General features: G+C 42.4%; 1 protein-coding gene across 15 annotated transcripts in view; it reads left to right on the top strand.

Moving 5' to 3' along the window:
- ep400 (E1A binding protein p400) overlaps positions 1–15504 on the top strand; it is a 35103-nt gene extending 19599 nt beyond the window's left edge. For 3 of the 15 annotated variants that reach the window (XM_078952713.1, XM_020706140.3, XM_020706137.3), the window contains 30 exons: positions 740–901; positions 1946–2098; positions 3822–3892; positions 4235–4524; positions 5695–5897; positions 6389–6558; positions 6880–7076; positions 7178–7289; positions 7453–7728; positions 7837–7911; positions 8175–8309; positions 8400–8444; positions 8641–8794; positions 8874–9109; positions 9179–9352; positions 9437–9484; positions 9577–9713; positions 9818–9874; positions 9972–10050; positions 10273–10434; positions 10523–10568; positions 10653–10759; positions 10899–11094; positions 11168–11310; positions 11424–11642; positions 12791–12965; positions 13162–13304; positions 13407–13562; positions 13647–13724; positions 14546–15504. In XM_078952713.1, the coding sequence (XP_078808839.1) occupies positions 740–901; positions 1946–2098; positions 3822–3892; positions 4235–4524; positions 5695–5897; positions 6389–6558; positions 6880–7076; positions 7178–7289; positions 7453–7728; positions 7837–7911; positions 8175–8309; positions 8400–8444; positions 8641–8794; positions 8874–9109; positions 9179–9352; positions 9437–9484; positions 9577–9713; positions 9818–9874; positions 9972–10050; positions 10273–10434; positions 10523–10568; positions 10653–10759; positions 10899–11094; positions 11168–11310; positions 11424–11642; positions 12791–12965; positions 13162–13304; positions 13407–13562; positions 13647–13724; positions 14546–14848 (4502 nt within the window). In that variant the 3' untranslated portion in view covers positions 14849–15504. Of the gene's footprint in view, positions 1–739; positions 911–1945; positions 2099–3821; positions 3893–4234; positions 4525–5694; positions 5898–6388; positions 6559–6879; positions 7077–7177; positions 7290–7452; positions 7729–7836; positions 7912–8174; positions 8310–8399; positions 8445–8640; positions 8795–8873; positions 9110–9178; positions 9353–9436; positions 9485–9576; positions 9714–9817; positions 9875–9971; positions 10051–10272; positions 10435–10522; positions 10569–10652; positions 10760–10898; positions 11095–11167; positions 11311–11423; positions 11643–12790; positions 12966–13161; positions 13305–13406; positions 13563–13646; positions 13725–14545 lie in introns of all 15 variants that reach the window. The other 12 variants (XM_011479431.4, XM_020706139.3, XM_020706135.3 and 9 more) reach the window with 6 other exon arrangements.
- Positions 15505–16626: the final 1122 nt, after the last annotated feature.

Here is a 16626-nt window from a genome sequence, read left to right as displayed (position 1 = left end):
TCTTTTCCTTTTGCTACTCTTGTATTTCATTTGATCTTGGACGCACTGTGTAGCATGTGGAAACACCGAAAAGGTTTTGCTTCAAATGCCAAAATAACTTTTTCAGAAGCACACAGTCCTAAAATTTCAATAGGAATATCAGAGTCTTGCTTTAAAAAAATCACAAATGATTGAAAAAAAAAAGATATTTTTAGCCTGACCCAGCTTAGTGTTAAAAGTTGCCTACTTTGTGATCACTGCATATCTGTGTCTCTTCAACGTTTCTTATGTAAATTGGCACTCAGAATAAACCTGAGCTTTAATGTTTTTAGAAGAGAACAGTTTGGAGTGTTTAAGTTTGGGTAAATGAAGGTAACTTAAGGACAATGGGCATTAATTTTTTTAAGCAAAGGTATTTCAAATAATTTGTCATGGTATTTATAGGATCTTCAATTTGCTATATTCCCCTAAATGGTGACGTGTGTTCTTTATGTATATTTATGTTCCAGTCTCCGTCCTTTCTGAAAACAGCCCATATAATCCTCTGTATTTTACCAATTCTACGATTTGTTGAGCTAGGAGCTGCTAAGATCCAGTAATGGGGAGGAGTTGTGCTCTTCACACTAAATAATCCACCCTGTTTTTGCATGCAGTACTCCTTTTCACCCTTAAACTAACTAAAGTATTGTGCTCTATTACTGTGTAGTTTTTTTTCTCCCATTACTTATCCTTTAGCCTATATTCCTTCTTTTAAATGAAGGTGGAGATGTGAAGATTGCCCAGCTGACCAACATAGCTGGCACTCAGAACCGCATCTCCCAGCCGGAGACCCCAGTCACTCTGCAGTTTCAGGGAAACAAGTTCACTCTGTCCCCCAGTCAGCTCCGCCAGCTCACAACTGGACAACCTTTACAACTCCAAGGTGCACTCGGTAATGTTCAATATGTCATGACATCTTTTATTTGACTTTATCATTATAGCTTTTATTTTGTCTCTCATTTTTTTGTGTTTTTGCCCCTTTTTTCTTTGCCTTGAACTTTTGGTTGATATCAGCATGCAGTTTTGAACATTAATGAAACCTTCAGCTCATTCTTTCACCAGGCCTAAATCATACATTTCGATTTAAAAGAACTTCCTTATAAAAGCCTCTATTTTTTCAAAACTCATTCTCATCTAAATATTTTGGTTAATAGTAGCATCATTTCATTCCTGAAAAAGGCTTTCATGTGGCGTATACCACAGATCATGTTTTCACTCTTTTAACTATCAGTTTTTAAAAGTTCATCAATGTGTTTACTGAGTAACTTTTATGTAAACTCAGGCATAGTTTGAGTTTGCCCGCATTATTCAGATGTTTTACCCACAAAAATAAACCTTAATGATTTTAAAAGGTTCATTTTAATCAGTTTGTTAATCTAACCTTTTTTAATAGGAAAAAAATACTATATGACTTTTTCTCCTCTTTGTCTTTTATTATTATTATTAAAACAACTTTGCTTATTTGCTATTTTCATATCCCTTTTTATGGAATTAAAAATGTAGTACACCAATGTAGATAAGAAACCTGACGACAGAGCAAAGAAATTAAATGTATAAAACGAATAAACACATGGTTATTGGTAAACAGTTGGTGCTTTTGAACCATTTAGATTTTTACATTGATCTGTTTCACATTGTTAGCCGTATCCCCATAATTTGCATGAATACGTAAATTCTATTCCACTACACCTCTCGATGCAAAGATAGCAACAGAGAGCAACAGAGGGCATATAAAGGAAAAGTAGTCATTTGCGTTTGAATAGTTGATATCAAATTAACACTTTGTTGGTTGGAGGTCCTGCTTTGTGACCTTGTTTTTCTGAGCAAGTCAGTGGAATGTTTGACTTGATTTCTTTCCTTTTTCAGGACTTTTCAGGTGTAAACCTTTTGCTTAATGAAGTCGTCTTGATTTTTGCTTTGAATTTAGGCAACATCTTGCAAATTGTGTCAGCTCCTGGGCAGCAGATAATTAGGCCACAAGGATCCATGGTGATGCAAGCAATGCCTCAAGCTGTTACTGCTTCAAATGCTGCAGTTCCAGCCAGCACCCCTCATCCAGCCCTGTCAACATCTCAGCAAGGTGACTCATTCACACCTAACACATTCAATTCACTAATCCTTTTTTTGAATCAGTCATTACAGTTTCACAATGAAGCTTTTTATTTTATACACTGTCCAAAAATATCGACGCAACACTTTTGTTATTGCTCCCATTTTTTATGGTATGAACTCAAAGATGTGAAACATTTTCCACATACACAAAATAACCAGTTCTCCGAAATATTGTTCACAAATCTGTCTAAATCTGTGATAGTGAGCACTTCTCCTTTGCCAAGACAATCCATCCCACCTCACAGGTGTGCCATATCAAGATGCTGATTAGACAGCATGATTATTGCACAGGTGTGCCTTAGACTGGCCACAAGGAAAGGCCACTCTGAAATCTTCAGTTGTATCACACAGCACAATGCCACAGATGTCGCAAGTTTTGAGGGAGCGTGCAATTGGCATGCTGATAGCAGGAATGTCCACCAGAGCTGTCGCTAGAGAATTGAATGTCCATTTCTCCACCATAAGCCTTCTCCAAAAGCGTTTCCGAGAATTTGGCAGCACATCCAACCGGCCTCACAACCGCAGACCACGTGTAACCACACCAGCCCAAGACCTCCACATCCAGCATGTCCACCCTCAAGATCATCTGAGACCAGCCACTCGGACAGCTGCTGAAACAATCGGTTTGCATAACCACAGAATTTCTGCACAAACTGTCAGAAACTGTCTCAGGGAAGCTCATCTGCATGCTCGTCGTCCTCATCGAGGTCTCGACCTCACTCCAGTGCGATGGCGTCTGGCACGTTGGAGAGGTGTTCTCTTCACGGATGAATCCCGGTTTACACTGTTCAGGGCAGATGGCAGACAGCGTGTGTGGCATCGTGTGGGTGAGCGGTTTTCTGATGTCAATGTTGTGGATTGAGTAGCCCATGGTGGTGGTGGGGTTATGGTATGGGCAGGCATATGTTACGGGCGACGAACACAGGTGCATTTCATTGCACAGAGATACCGTGACGAGATCCTGGGGCCCATTGTTGTGCCGTACATCCAACAACTTCACCTCATGTTGCAGCATGATAATGCACGGCCCCATGTTGCAAGGATCTGTACACAATTCTTGGAAACTGAAAACATCCCAGTTCTTGCATGGCCAGCATACTCACCGGACATGTCACCCATTGAGCATGTTTGGGATGCTCTGGATCGGCGTATACGACAGCGTGTTCCTGCCAATATCCAGCAACTTCGCACAGCCATTGAAGAAGAGTGGACCAACATTCCACAGGCCACAATAGACAACCTGATCAACTCTATGCGAAGATGTGTCGCACATCATGAGGCAAATGGTGGTCACACCAGATACTGACTGGTTGTCTGAGTCCCCTGACCCCCTCGATAAAACAAAACTGAAGATTTCAGAGTGGCCTTTCCTTGTGGCCAGTCTAAGGCACACCTGTGCAATAATCATGCTGTCTAATCAGCATCTTGATATGGCACACCTGTGAGGTGGGATGGATTGTCTTGGCAAAGGAGAAGTGCTCACTATCACAGATTTGGACAGATTTGTGAACAATATTTCAGAGAACTGGTTATTTTGTGTATGTGGAAAATGTTTCACATCTTTGAGTTCATACCAAAAAAAATGGGCGTAATAACAAAAGTGTTGCGTCGATATTTTTGGTCAGAGTATGTTGATTCATAAACTCATTTATACGACTACTAACTTTTTTCAAAATTAATATTTTCTTAAGGTTCAAGTGTGACTTCAAATGCTACATCAGCATCCAGCAAGGTGACGAATGCTGCTCATGGAGTTTGTCAGGTGAGAACTTTCATATGAAAACAGTTTGAACATGAGCGTTTAGGTACAAATGCTGGCTTCCTTTACGAATTCTCTGAACTGAATAAAAGAATTAAAGCTGGCCCCAGAAGTCTGTTTCAGCCATGACTGCTTTGGTTAAAAATGTATTTAAAATGATTAACAAAATGACACATTAAAGTGCAACAATATAACAAATTAAGAATTTGGTAACTTAGCAGATGGAAAGTGTGGTTGCTATTTAAAATGCTGTTGAATAAAAATGAATAAATTCCATTTTCATATATATATAATTTAAAATAAATGTAGGTTATTTTTCATAACTTCAGTCGTTTTTATGTCCAGGAGCCCACAGAAGAAAAGTCTCGGCTGCTGAAGGAGCGTTTGAGGAACTTGTTTGAAGCCAACGAGCGGCGCTGTAGCCGCAGAGTTTTATATGGATCAGATCTGCTACAGGCCTGCACCCTGAGCTCAAGGCCTGCTCACACTGCCCTGACTGCAGGAGGATGGAGGTGGGTGGGCAGGGAGAGCTGTGTGAGGGCTCAGAGAACCTGTGTGGGGACCACGTCTGCCCTGCAGACCTCCCTGCTCTCTGTGGAGGAGCGTCTCGGGGCTTCAAGCAGCCTTATTCAAAGGTAAAATCTATGTATATATGTACATCTATAGCAGGGGTCGGGAACCTATGGCTCGCGAGCCATATATGGCTCTTTTGATGGTCACATGTGGCTCGCAGACAAATCTTTAATTATACTTTTTTTTCTTTCTTTAGACCAGTCCATCTCGGGCGCGATGCAATGCCAGAGGCGCGCAGATTTTGTCTGAGAACGCGCGCTCAGATGCGGGGACGAGATGTGTGAGGGAGAAAGCAGAGGGTGGGGGGTGGAGTTGTGGGGACCGGCAGCAGGTGAATCGCGCAGGGATTGTAAAAACGTAAAACCCACTGCCCGTCACTCACTGCAGCGTGTTAGTTTGTGTTTGGCTCCCTGTCTTTATGTGAGCAGTCTTTGTCACATCTACAGAACATTCAGACCTACGATCATGTTTAAAGTATCAACGCCTGCATGAAACAGAAACTCACCACCTATCGACCGGACAAGACCATCAGCAAAACTACCACGAGAAATACTCATCATTTATTAGCAACAGCATAACAATGTTATTAAAAAGAATCCACAGACTTATTGTACTTTAAAAATGTTGAAATTATATCAAATGCACACATTCATTTGAATATTTAGTTTTAAACATATTGTCGCGGACTGAGTTGGACTGGGTGGCTGTTGGGTCGCGTTAAAAGTTCTGGAGTTCATTAAACGCATCAAGCAGAGATCTGATTGGCTCTCAGTTCTGTCGCTCAGCCTGTTGTTAGGGAGTTTGGACCAATGGGGTTCAGCTATGGGCCGAATAAGGGAAATGAGAGGGCTGGAGCGCGAGCAGGTGAATATAAAGTTGGGAGAAGCGCTCTCGTCTCAGCGGGAAAGATTTAGGAGTTGCTGAATTAATTGTACGGCGTTTGTTGTGGTCTGCAGTAACCACAATAAAGAACCCTAAAAGAGGTTAAGTCTCCGTGCCTCAGTGTGGGAAAGGGACACTACATTATTGTATGGCTCTTTCGAAATTACATTTCAAAATATGTGGCGTTTATGGCTCTCTTGGCCAAAAAGGTTCCCGACCCCTGATCTATAGCATCGTTTCGTTTAGATTTCTACGATTAGGAATGAGTTCCTTCAACTTTGTCAGTTGTAAATGTGCATACTTGTAGAACAACCTATGCATAATATTTTGACTGTTTTTGTCATCTTTAGACTGTCGTGTATGGTTCCCCCAGCCGTTGCACCACCTCCTCACCTGCATGCAGCCAATCCTTCGACTCCTTTTCGGCTGGAGCAAAAGTCCAATCATCGTCGACTACAGGAGGCCGCTGCTCCTCATAGTGCAAGCATCCACCGATTAGCATCTAAGCCTCTTATCGGTTGTGCGGACTTGCAGTTGATGCAGATGGATTCAGGTTTGTGCAACATCTTTTCGCTGAGGTGTACTTTAAACTTAAGATTCCAGTAAGATTTCTAAATCAGGGTTATTTATACTTTTTTTTGGATTACTCCATACTTATTGCTGTGCTCCACTTCAAGGATCTGCAAACAATCTTTTTTCTTCTTCTCTTTTTTAGTGTAAAATTTGTAATTAATTCATAGTAATCAAAAGAATTGCTTGTTGTGTATTGAACATAAAGGAACAGGCGACATTATTGAATATGATTGAGATTGGCTCTGATCCATTTAGGTTAAAAAACGAGTTCATTTTAGCAGTTCTTTCGCCTGCAGCTTCCTTACTATTAGTTAATTTCCCTTTTTGTTCATGCTGCATGTATTTTGATCAGTCTTCTTATTTATTGGGTCTTTAGAAACAATAGCCTTTTTTTTTTTTAGAATAACCATAGGGAACAGGTAAAAGGAAATACCAGTAATAACACTTTAAAGGGTTTTTTTTGTCTTAAAGGTAAACTGGAAGCTCTTGCTATCCTGCTGCAGAAGCTCAGGTCAGAGAGCCGCCGAGTGCTCATCTTTACTCAGATGTTGAAGATGCTGGACATCCTGGAGGCCTTTTTGGATTACAGGCAACTCACTTATGTTCGCATTGATGAAAGCCTCACTTTGGAAACAAGACAGGTAAAACCATGTGACTTTATCTAATATGGATGCCTTATGTGTATATGTGTAATGCTTTTAACTGTTTGTCAGAGTTATAGTTGTGGCCATGTTGCCTGTTATAACCCTGAGTCCATAACTTTTAACCCAGAATATTACATTTGCAAGATTTATTCTGAGGCAAAACTAGCAGAACATTGTTTGAATCCTCCAGCAAACAAGAAATGTTCCCCTTTTGAGGCACAAAACCTTTAGATTAATAAAGCTGTCAACGTAAAAATATTTTACTACATTACGTATTGTTTCTCCTCTGTTGATTGTCTGGACGTTGTGGTCTTGCAGGAAAACATGAAGAAGTTTAACAGGAAAAGGCAGCTTTTCTGCAGCATCCTGACCAACTGCTGCTGCACTGCAGTTGGAACCATGGTTGATGCAGACACTTTCATCTTCTACGACACAGACCTCAATCCAAGCATGGATGCTCTCACACAGGAATGGTGTGACAAAATAGGACGTTCTAAGGACATACACATATACAGGTCATTATTTTAATTTAATCCTGGAAAAGAAACTTTTGTTCTTTATTTGGGTTTTGGTCATCATGAGCGGGCAGGGTTACTGACTTTTCTGTGTTGTTCAGGTTGGAGAGTGGAAACTCCATTGAAGAGAAACTGTTAAAGAACGGCACCAAGGATCTTATAAGGGAGGTGGCTGCTCAGGGTACTGACTACACCTTGGCTTTCCTGACACAAGTAAGCTTAACTGTGGTGTTATTTACATTTGTGATCATAAAGATGGTATCTTTTTGGTATGTTGTGGTGTTCAATGGTTAGGAAAGGCGTTTTAGATTGTTGATCGGTACATTTGTGTTATTCGTGCCCTTTTGATCATTTAATTTGTATTTCCTTTGTGTAGCGGACAATCCAGGATCTGTTTGAAGTGGAGGCAGGTTCAGGAGTAAAGGTAGAGGAGTTTGTGGTTCTTCACCAGGAACCATCGGCCTCTGAAGCCATCTCTCCTAAAGTGGCAAGGCCCTACATCCAGGCTCTGCAGAGCATAAACCTGGATGCCCCTGAAGGGAAGGAACATCAGAAGGAGGAAGAGACGGCACACAAAGAGGGCGAGGAGTTGGAGCACCAACACAAAGATGATGCTGTCCAGATAGAAGAGCTGAATGCAGTCATGGAACAGGTCATTTTAAATTCTAAAAGCAGTTCAAAGATCAGAATCGGCTTATTCATGTTCATCTGATGTCTGGTCCGCTTAAAGGAAAGCTAACTGTCTCTTTTTCCCAAGCAGCTAACTCCCATTGAAAGATATGCCGTGCATTATCTGGAGTATCTCCACGTCAGTGATGACGAAGTTGCACTTAAGGTGAAAATTTCATTTTTACATCTTTTTTTTTAACCATCATAAGACACTTTTAGCCAAAGAAAAGATGAAACACACAATTCAAGGTATAATGACACAACTAATAAAAAATCTAAAAATGTCTTAAAACCCTTTGTGTTTGCTTACCGGTAATTTTTCTTGGATCAAATTAAAAATCAGACCAATAGTTTTTGATTTTGAAGCTTTATTGCAGTTGCCAAGCTGTTTTTTGAGGTTACAAATTGATTTTGCCGTCGGTTGTTTAGAAGCAGTTGGAATCTGCCAAAAGAGCCTGGGAGCTGCAGCAGCTTCAAAAGCTAACAGAGGAGAAGGAGGAGCAGAAGATGACGGAGGGAGAAGAAGACCTGTTCACTTACACCAGAGAGGACGCGTACAATATGGTGAGTGGCCTTTGCTATCTTTGTGTGGTTTAGGAAGCAACGGTTTGGTTTGGTGTTGGGAATTCAAGCCTTTTGTTTCTGGTTTAACAGGAGTATGTGTTTGAGGCGGAGGATTGTCACACAGAAATTATGCCGGTAAGACATCGGATGTGCAATAATTCTCTTGTATTTTGTTAGTGTGATTGAATCCATCACAAACAGATTTGTGGATTTTCTCGTGTGATACATGTAGTGTTTTCATTCAGAATTTTGATATAAAAAAAAATTTTGCTGGATGTTTTTTCCCACAAAAACAAAAAGAATTTTTCTGTACTGTGACTTTTAAAAACAGCTTTGGACTCCACCCACACCACCACAAGATGACAACGACATTTACATCGACTCAGTAATGATGCTAATGTACGACACTACACCAATGCCAGAGTCCAAGCTGCCTCCCATCTACATCCGCAAGGAACACAAGAGACTCAAGATGGATCCCTCCGGTAAAGAATCTGGCATGTTGTAATTAAATGGGTGTGTAGGTTTTTATATGTTTTAATTCTAAGATGTTGTTTTTTGCAGCAGCTGCTAGAAAGAAAAAGAAGGGCCACGGGGAAACGGTCATCCCTCCACGCTCTCTTTTCGAAAAAGCCAGCATGCTTAAGGTTCGCCGTGAGGTTAAAGACCAGAAGAAGAACTTCTCCCTCAAGCAGCAGGCTCCGTTTGCCAAGCCGCTGCCCTCACTGGTTAAACCTGCCATGGAGGCTGGTCAGGACAACCCAGAGTGGCTCATCAGTGAAGACTGGGCTCTTCTTCAGGTAATTAATGTTCTGTGCTGATGCAAAAAGTCTGTGTTTTCATGTTACTCATAAAATGTTTGGTTTTAGGCTGTCAAACAGCTGCTGGAATTGCCGCTCAACTTGACCATTGTGTCCCCTGCCCACACACCTAATTGGGATCTGGTGAGCGATGTGGTGAACTCCTGCAGTCGCATATACCGCTCCCCTAAACAATGTCGCAACCGCTATGAGAATGTCATCATCCCCAGAGAAGAGGGCAAGGTACCGAACAGCCAGGACAAACACCCTTCTGCTCCAAAACTAGACCACCGTGTCTTGAGCTAATCAACTTCTTTGATTTTCCAGTTGGTGTATGAGTCCAACCCCAAGAAGAAAACCAAGAGCATTTACAAGGTGTTTGTTTTTACTGTTCACTTTGATTTGTTCACATTCCTGGCCTCATTTTTGTTTGTTTGTTGACTCTTCCTGTGAATTTTTCTGTTCAGTCTAAGAACAGCCGGCCCCTGAGGACCTGTCAGATCTACACTCAAGATGACAACGCCTCCCAAATTCAACTCTACAACAGCCGCTTTGAACTCATGAAAATAATCGCCAGCAAGAGAAGTCCACCAATTAAACCACTGTGAGCACTTGATCCTTTAACCCTCTTCTGAAAATAGTCAAAACATGGATGTATAATGTCATCTGCAATTTATTTTTCTGTTGTTTGTTCTATCCGATGTGCAGGCTTGGAATGAATCCATTTCAGAAGAATCCCAAACATGCATCAGTCCTGGCAGAAAGGTGTGTTATTGTTTTTTTCCTCTATTTTATAACCTCCATTTGATCAGGAAGCCAGATTGAGGACATGGCAACTAAACATGTCCTTTTTCTTTTTTAGTGGAATTAGCTACGATAAGCCTCTGCCTCCCATTCAGGTGGCATCTCAGCGTGCAGAGAGGATTGCAAAAGAGAAAAAGGTGAATTGTATTCATCTAAAAATGCTGAACAGACTTACTTTCTTTCAGCTGTTGAAAACATCCTTTTGTTCCACCTGAGAGATCTGAGCTTCTCTATGTCATCGTCTGGGTCAAACCAGTGTTGTCTGGTTCTGTACAACACTAGTTCAGTATTCTGTTTAAATGCGGTCGTCTATCAGTATTTCTGTTCTTTTTTGGTCATGTGCTCCATTTGTCTTTCAGGCCCTTGCGGAGCAGCAGAAGGCTCAGCAGTTGGCCCAGCAGCAGGCTGGAGCTCCTCCGGCTGGGACTGCCCCGGGTCAGGTACCGGCTCCCGCCGCCGGCCAGGTCCCTCAGGCTTCTGCGGTGGCTGGAGCTGCCGCTGTGCCGAATGCAGCAGTACTGGTGAGAATCCAAATCTCCCCTACACATACGCTACGCCACCAAAAACCATTTCAACCAGATGAATTCTCTTCCTTTTGCTTTTTTTAAGGCGGGAGCAATAAAAAATGCTGCTGTTGGTTCAACCCTTCAGGCTGGTAAATACATTTTTTGATGAAAAATATTAAATTAAGACAGTTTGTTGTGCCTTTTAATTGTTAAGAGATGTTTTTGTTTCTTAGCAACTGTAGGAGGGAACGTGATCGTGAACACAGTGGCTGGAGTTCCACCAAGTCCCTTCCAGGCCAACAAACGTCTGGCATCTTCAGTCATCCCCGGCACTCTGTCTGTGAGTCATGTAGAGCTATTAGTGCTGCTCTGGATTCATTTACAGGGATCTGCTTTGTGATTGGGTGAAGCTCCACATTTAGAGGTCTGGGTGACTCGTACGCCTTTGGTTCATTTTGTTCTCGTCTTTGTCGTTTTAGCCAGCGGGCACGACTGGAGCTCAGGTTGTTCATGCGCAACAGAGGGTCCCAGCTGCAGCTGCCCCCACTGAAGTGGTGGCCATAGCTACAGGTCAGGGGGTCCGTGCAGTAACTCCAGTGACGGCCTCTGCAGTAGTTTCGACTTCTTTGAGCCCAGTCCAGTCACAGACCCGCCCACTTCCGCAGGTCGCTCCAGGTACCGAAAACTCACTTGGACGGTTTACTTAGGTCTTAGCTGTTTCCTGACTTCTCCACTGTCGCCTTTTCAGCCACAGGAATGCAGTTGTCACAGAAGACTCTGACTCCAGCCCAAATCCAGCTGTTACGACAGCAGCACGCACAGCAGCAGCAGCAACAGCAGCAGCAGCAGCAGACTACTTCACCTCAGATTAAAGCTGTAGGGAAACCTCAGGTAAAATACTTTGACTCAAAAATAACCATTTGTTAATGTGCTGATGCAACTATTGTGAAGTCTGAAACAAAAATGTGCTTTATCATTGAGTGAACGTTTGATTTTGTTTGTAGGAGTTGCTAAAAATGCAGAAGCAGAAGCTGCAGCAGCAGCAGGTTGCTGCAGCGGTTGCAGCAGCCCAGGGTCAACAGGGTGCAGGAACCCAGCAAGCCGCTCAGGTGCAGCCGGCTCAGGCGACTCAAGCTAGTCCTCAGCTGGCAGCTGTGACGGCCCCTCGCCCTGGAACTGTGCTGGCTGGACCCCCTGTCAACACACTGCAGGTGGCCAGACTGGTAAGATCATCCAAGGCTTGATACTCTAAGGATGTGTTTGTGTTCACATACAGCGTTATGGAAATTCTTGGGACTCATCTATGACTTTGGTTCCAACTTTTGAATCCTTGTTTGAGAAAGAAACTCAACTAGCACTTCAAAAGCACCAGGGCTGTAGAAAAAGAAGCTAGACGGTCCTTCACAATGAAAAAAAAGTAGTAAAACTGAGATGACATCTTACAAAACTCTTTGTAGTAACATTTAGAGATCTTTTTAAAACGGATCCACCTTGTGGTCAAAATAAAACCATAGTGACATCTCAAGCTAAACTTTGCACTCCTCTGTTCTTTATAAAAAAATTAAAAGCAATTATAATCTTTAGTTTGTTTTTAATTGTTGTTTTGTTTTTTTGTTACTTTTATTTATACATGTTTTTTGGGATCCAGATAGAAAAACCTTTGTGTGTTTGTTTGGTAAAAAGCCTGTATAAATGTTGCCAACTTACTTGTAACTAATCAAAGAAATATCAGTAAATAAGTCGTTCATTTAAAATGTGTGCTACTAGAAATGTTGGAGATCCACATCTACTGCTGTCTTCTGATGAACCAGTGTGCTTTCAACATCGTTACATAAACGGACCTTCAGACTCTTTAGTTTTTCTTTTGCAATAAAAGGGCGGCATGGTGGTGCAGTGGTTAATGCTCTTCCCTCACAGTGGGAAGCCCCTGGTTCAAATCCTTTCTGTGTGGAGTTTGCCTCTCCTCCCTGTGCATGCATGGGTTTTCTCCTGGCACTCCAGCTTTCTCCTACGGTCCAAAAACATGCTTCATAGGTTCATTAGTTACTCAAAATGTCCCGTAGGGGGAGTGTGTACCTGCAACAGCCTGGCGACCTGACCTGTTCAATGGGTTATTAAAATGGATCTTGCTGTAGAAATCTACCTTGTCTGTTTGTTCTTTTTCTTTTCAGCACTTTAAAAATACTGTGACTTTGAGATGTTCTGATGAACCTTAATCTTTGATTTATGTTAGATTTTTTTTTTATAGAGCAGGTTCAGGGCTTCAGCGTTTCAGTAATTTTTTTTTTCTTTTTGACTGCTTCCCAGCGTTTCGGTGCTTGTTCAGGTTATTTCAGCTTTAATCATGTTTACATTCTGCCTTTTTGCACAGACTCGAGTGCCCACTCAAGGACAGATCCAGGCCCAGGCAGCACAAACTGCTCAGGTGACGCTCACAAAGCCCCCTGTGGTGTCTGTGCCCGCCGTGGTTTCCTCAGCTGGAGTCACCACTTTGCCGGTCACTGTTGCAGGCATCAGTGTGGCCATTGGTCAGCCTCAGAAACCAGGTGGGCTGGAAAGATTGGATACTCTGCCGCTCAACGGCTTTTTCCCTGATGTCTCTGAAAGTATTGAAACTGTGTTTTTATTCTTGTTTTACTAATGGGAGGAAACTCAGATGAAGCAATGTTTTTTGGTTTGATTGGATTCCAGCTGCTAAATGATGAAGTCCGGCTCAGTTGTCTTTGCTTTTCCCTCTCACAGGTGCTCCTGTGCTGACACAGTCCTTTCCCCAGATGCAAGTCCAGCAGCTGATTCAGATGAAGAAACAGCAGCAGGCTGCTGCAGCAGCCCAACAGAAAGCAGGGCAGCCGCAGCAGCAAGGACAGGCCACCGTACAGCAGAAGGTAACGGCTCGTCTTCTTACACAGCTGTCAGCAGCAACACTTCTGAGCTGGACTCTTCACAGAGCTTCAATACAAAGCTCACCATATTGATTGTTTTTTCAGATTGGCACTCAGCAGGTGACGGTGCAGGCAGCACAGCCAGCCCAGCAGCAGAAAGTGACCTACACTGCCACCACCCAACTCCAACCAGGAATCAAACCGCAGTTCTTCACCTCCATAACCCAGGCCCAAAAACCCACTGGAGCACAGCAGATCCAGGTTTGTCCCCAGTGGCAGCGATCCTAAGTAAATCCAGAGTTTCAGTGGTTTGTGTGCTAATAAGATTCTGATTACTTATATTAGGTGGCAAAGCTTCCACAAATAGTACAGCAACAGCCAGCTGTGGCTAATATTCAGCAGATTGTGTCTTCTCCCCAGCAGGTAAGGGTTTATGTAGGATTCAAAATGTCTTAACAGCGGTGCTGCTGTCCTTCTGTGTTGGACTTTTTAAAGACCCACTCTGATAAAAAATGTGTTTTTTGTGTTAACATGTTCTTGTAGCATTTTCTCACGTTGTAGGACATTTATAAAGAAAATTAAGCTTAAAATGATCCTTTGGAGTATTTCCTTACTCTAATCGTGAATCAGGAGCAGACGATTGTCACGTAGAAGCGACATTCAGCAGGCCACAAGTACTTCTTAGTTTTCCTCGTCCGAGCTGACGTGTGGCTCAAAACTAAACAGCTGGATAGCTCCAATATTGCTTGTTGCACTGCTAATGGTTGGGTGGGGTTGTGAGGGGCTGTAAGGTAGCAGGAGAGCATGCAAACAGACGGCTAATGGGAAGTGGAGACAGGCTTACTCCATGCTAACAGTCCCGCCCACAATTTCTAATGCAAAAACTGTCCTAGAAAACAACAAATGTTTTTTTTTAATTTTTGCCTGAAAACTGCATTACATAATTAAAAGAACATTTTTACAAAAGATGATCAGAGTGGGACTTTAAATTCATAAGTTAAGACGATCCGAATGATTCTAATATTGAGGCCCACAAAACTTAAACACAACATTTTAGGCAGTTCTTGGGCTTGTAAAATAATTTTCTTCTGGAATCGTACATGAGATCATTCATCCTCAAAATGATGAGGAAGAGCCTTGGTTAGCAGCACTTTGTGAAAGTGTGGACGGCTCTTGAATGCAGTGGAATGGATCGCATCCACCCTGTCGGAACCGAATTCTTATAGTCTCTTGTTTGTGTTCAGATCCAGGCTCAGCCTCAGACTGTGACTCTGACCCAGACGGCCACATCGGCTCCTGCTCAGGTGCAGATGATTCCTGCAGGGACGGCCACAGCCCAGGTGGTCCAGCAGAAGATCATCCCACAGCAGGTAGTGACGGCGGCTGCTTCCCCGCAGATCCAGACGCCTCCTCCGCACAGCCCCGCTCAGCAGCCTGCTGCCCCCTCTGCTGCCGAGTCCCCGGTGCAGCAGTCCTCCAAGAGTCAGGCTCGCCAAGGAGGTGTCCGGGCCAAAACCCCCGCCAAGCCTAGTGGTGGGAACAGTTAGGACTTCATCATCGGTGTGTCACTGCAGTACAGACATGTAAGGATAAGGCTGCTACAGATCCCTCAAATGGAGTGCAGATCTTTTTGTAATCCTATCCTCACCTCAGTTTCACACCACTTCTCACCACCCACTAACATCACTCCAGTGCTGAGGGTTGATCCAGAAATAAAAGCCCATCTGGGCTAATACTCCAGCCTTTCTGGTGGGTGTAGATCTATCACAGTTCTGTCCTCAGTTTGATCAGATTCTTTCAGTTTCACGTTACGTATTGCTGTGTCTCAGACAGCATAGTGCAATGATATTACATCACCTGTCCCTGACGCCGAGAATTATGGGTCATTCTGTGCTGGAGAATGAGCTCGTCATTAGAATCCTTGTACTCATAAATAGTCCCTTTTGTGTCATTATCATGTCGTGTCTAGAAAACTGAATGGAGAATGCACGTCGTTTTGGTCTTTTTTTGTCGGTAAATACACTGTAAACATGTACTTCAGTATTTTTGGTTTGTTTTTTTTTTTCTCATAAAATCTTTTTTTATTGATGTCAAAGGAAAACCTTGTAAATAGCAACAAAAACATTTGTACTTGTAAAGTAGTCGTGTTTTCATTGGATTTTTCAGCCTAATTGTAATAAAGTGTTTTGTTTTTATACACAAACTCATCTTTTCCTTTGATTAAAATGTTGTAAGTACTTTGGAAATCTCTCTCTCGAATTCTTGATAGCTTTTTTATTGATTCACATTTTATCATAAAGAATACACAAGTTGATTTTAAACGTTTATTCTTTTTTTTTTTTTGTCTTCCTATTTAAAAACTCACTTAGATCATCTTTTGATCTATTTTTAAAACACTCCCAATGATCTTTTAAATATTAAGCTGTTTTTAGCCAAAATTTAATACACTGTCATTTTCTCGGACATAGTTTCTGTAGAACGGCAGTAGTTTATTAGAAATTCACCTGGGTTGTGGGCGGGACCGTTGGCGCTTAGACTAAGACTACCGACCCCACTTCCCATGATCCCTTTGTTTACGCTCTCTTCTGCTACATTATTCCCCCGTCACGCCCCCAACATAACATTAGAAGTGCAACTAAAATGCCGAGCAATACTGGATCTATCCACCTGTACGATTTGGAGCCAGATGTCAGCTCAGACAATAAAAACAAAGACGCGGGAGCTTGTGGCTAGCCATCGTAGCTTTTACATCATACCTTTTACAAATGACTTTTTTTTGTCTGCTCCTGATTCACAATGATTTGAATAAAGAAATACTCAGAAATGCAATTTTGAGCTCAATTTTCTTTGTCTTCTGTTATGAGAACGCCACAAAAACATGTTAAAAAAACCAACAACATGATTTTCATCTGAGTGAGTCTTTAAGAATGTAGAGTTAGACAGCATCTCGTCTGAAAACTGGAGGATCTCTGCCACTGATTCCGTTGGACTTTGTCCATGTGAGGGCACCAATGTGCCTCAATAAGCATTTTCCTCGTTGGGAGGTCTGTAACCATTCCTAATTCTTTGGCTTATTGAAGTTTCCCATCTGCTCCTCGGTGAGCTCCGTATGACTCCACTCTCTTCTTGCATTTGCCACCAGCCCACATTCACAACTAAATGAGAAAGGTGAGTCAGGAGAAGGGGCTCGGAAAGTAGCAGACGGGCAAAGCTGGCTCTTTTGACTAAATCCACCGTACAGCATCATATCTTATTTACAAAAACTATATGTGTTTAGCAAAGGATAGGAGTAAAGCACCCCGTCTACACACAGGAAAAGCTGTGA

Source organism: Oryzias latipes, chromosome 9 (genome assembly GCF_053564925.1).
Source record: "Oryzias latipes strain Hd-rR chromosome 9, Olatipes_Hd-rR_3.1".
NCBI lineage: Eukaryota > Metazoa > Chordata > Actinopteri > Beloniformes > Adrianichthyidae > Oryzias > Oryzias latipes.
The sequence above is the reverse complement of the archived record's forward strand: the minus strand, read 5'-3'. Positions and strand labels throughout refer to the sequence as shown.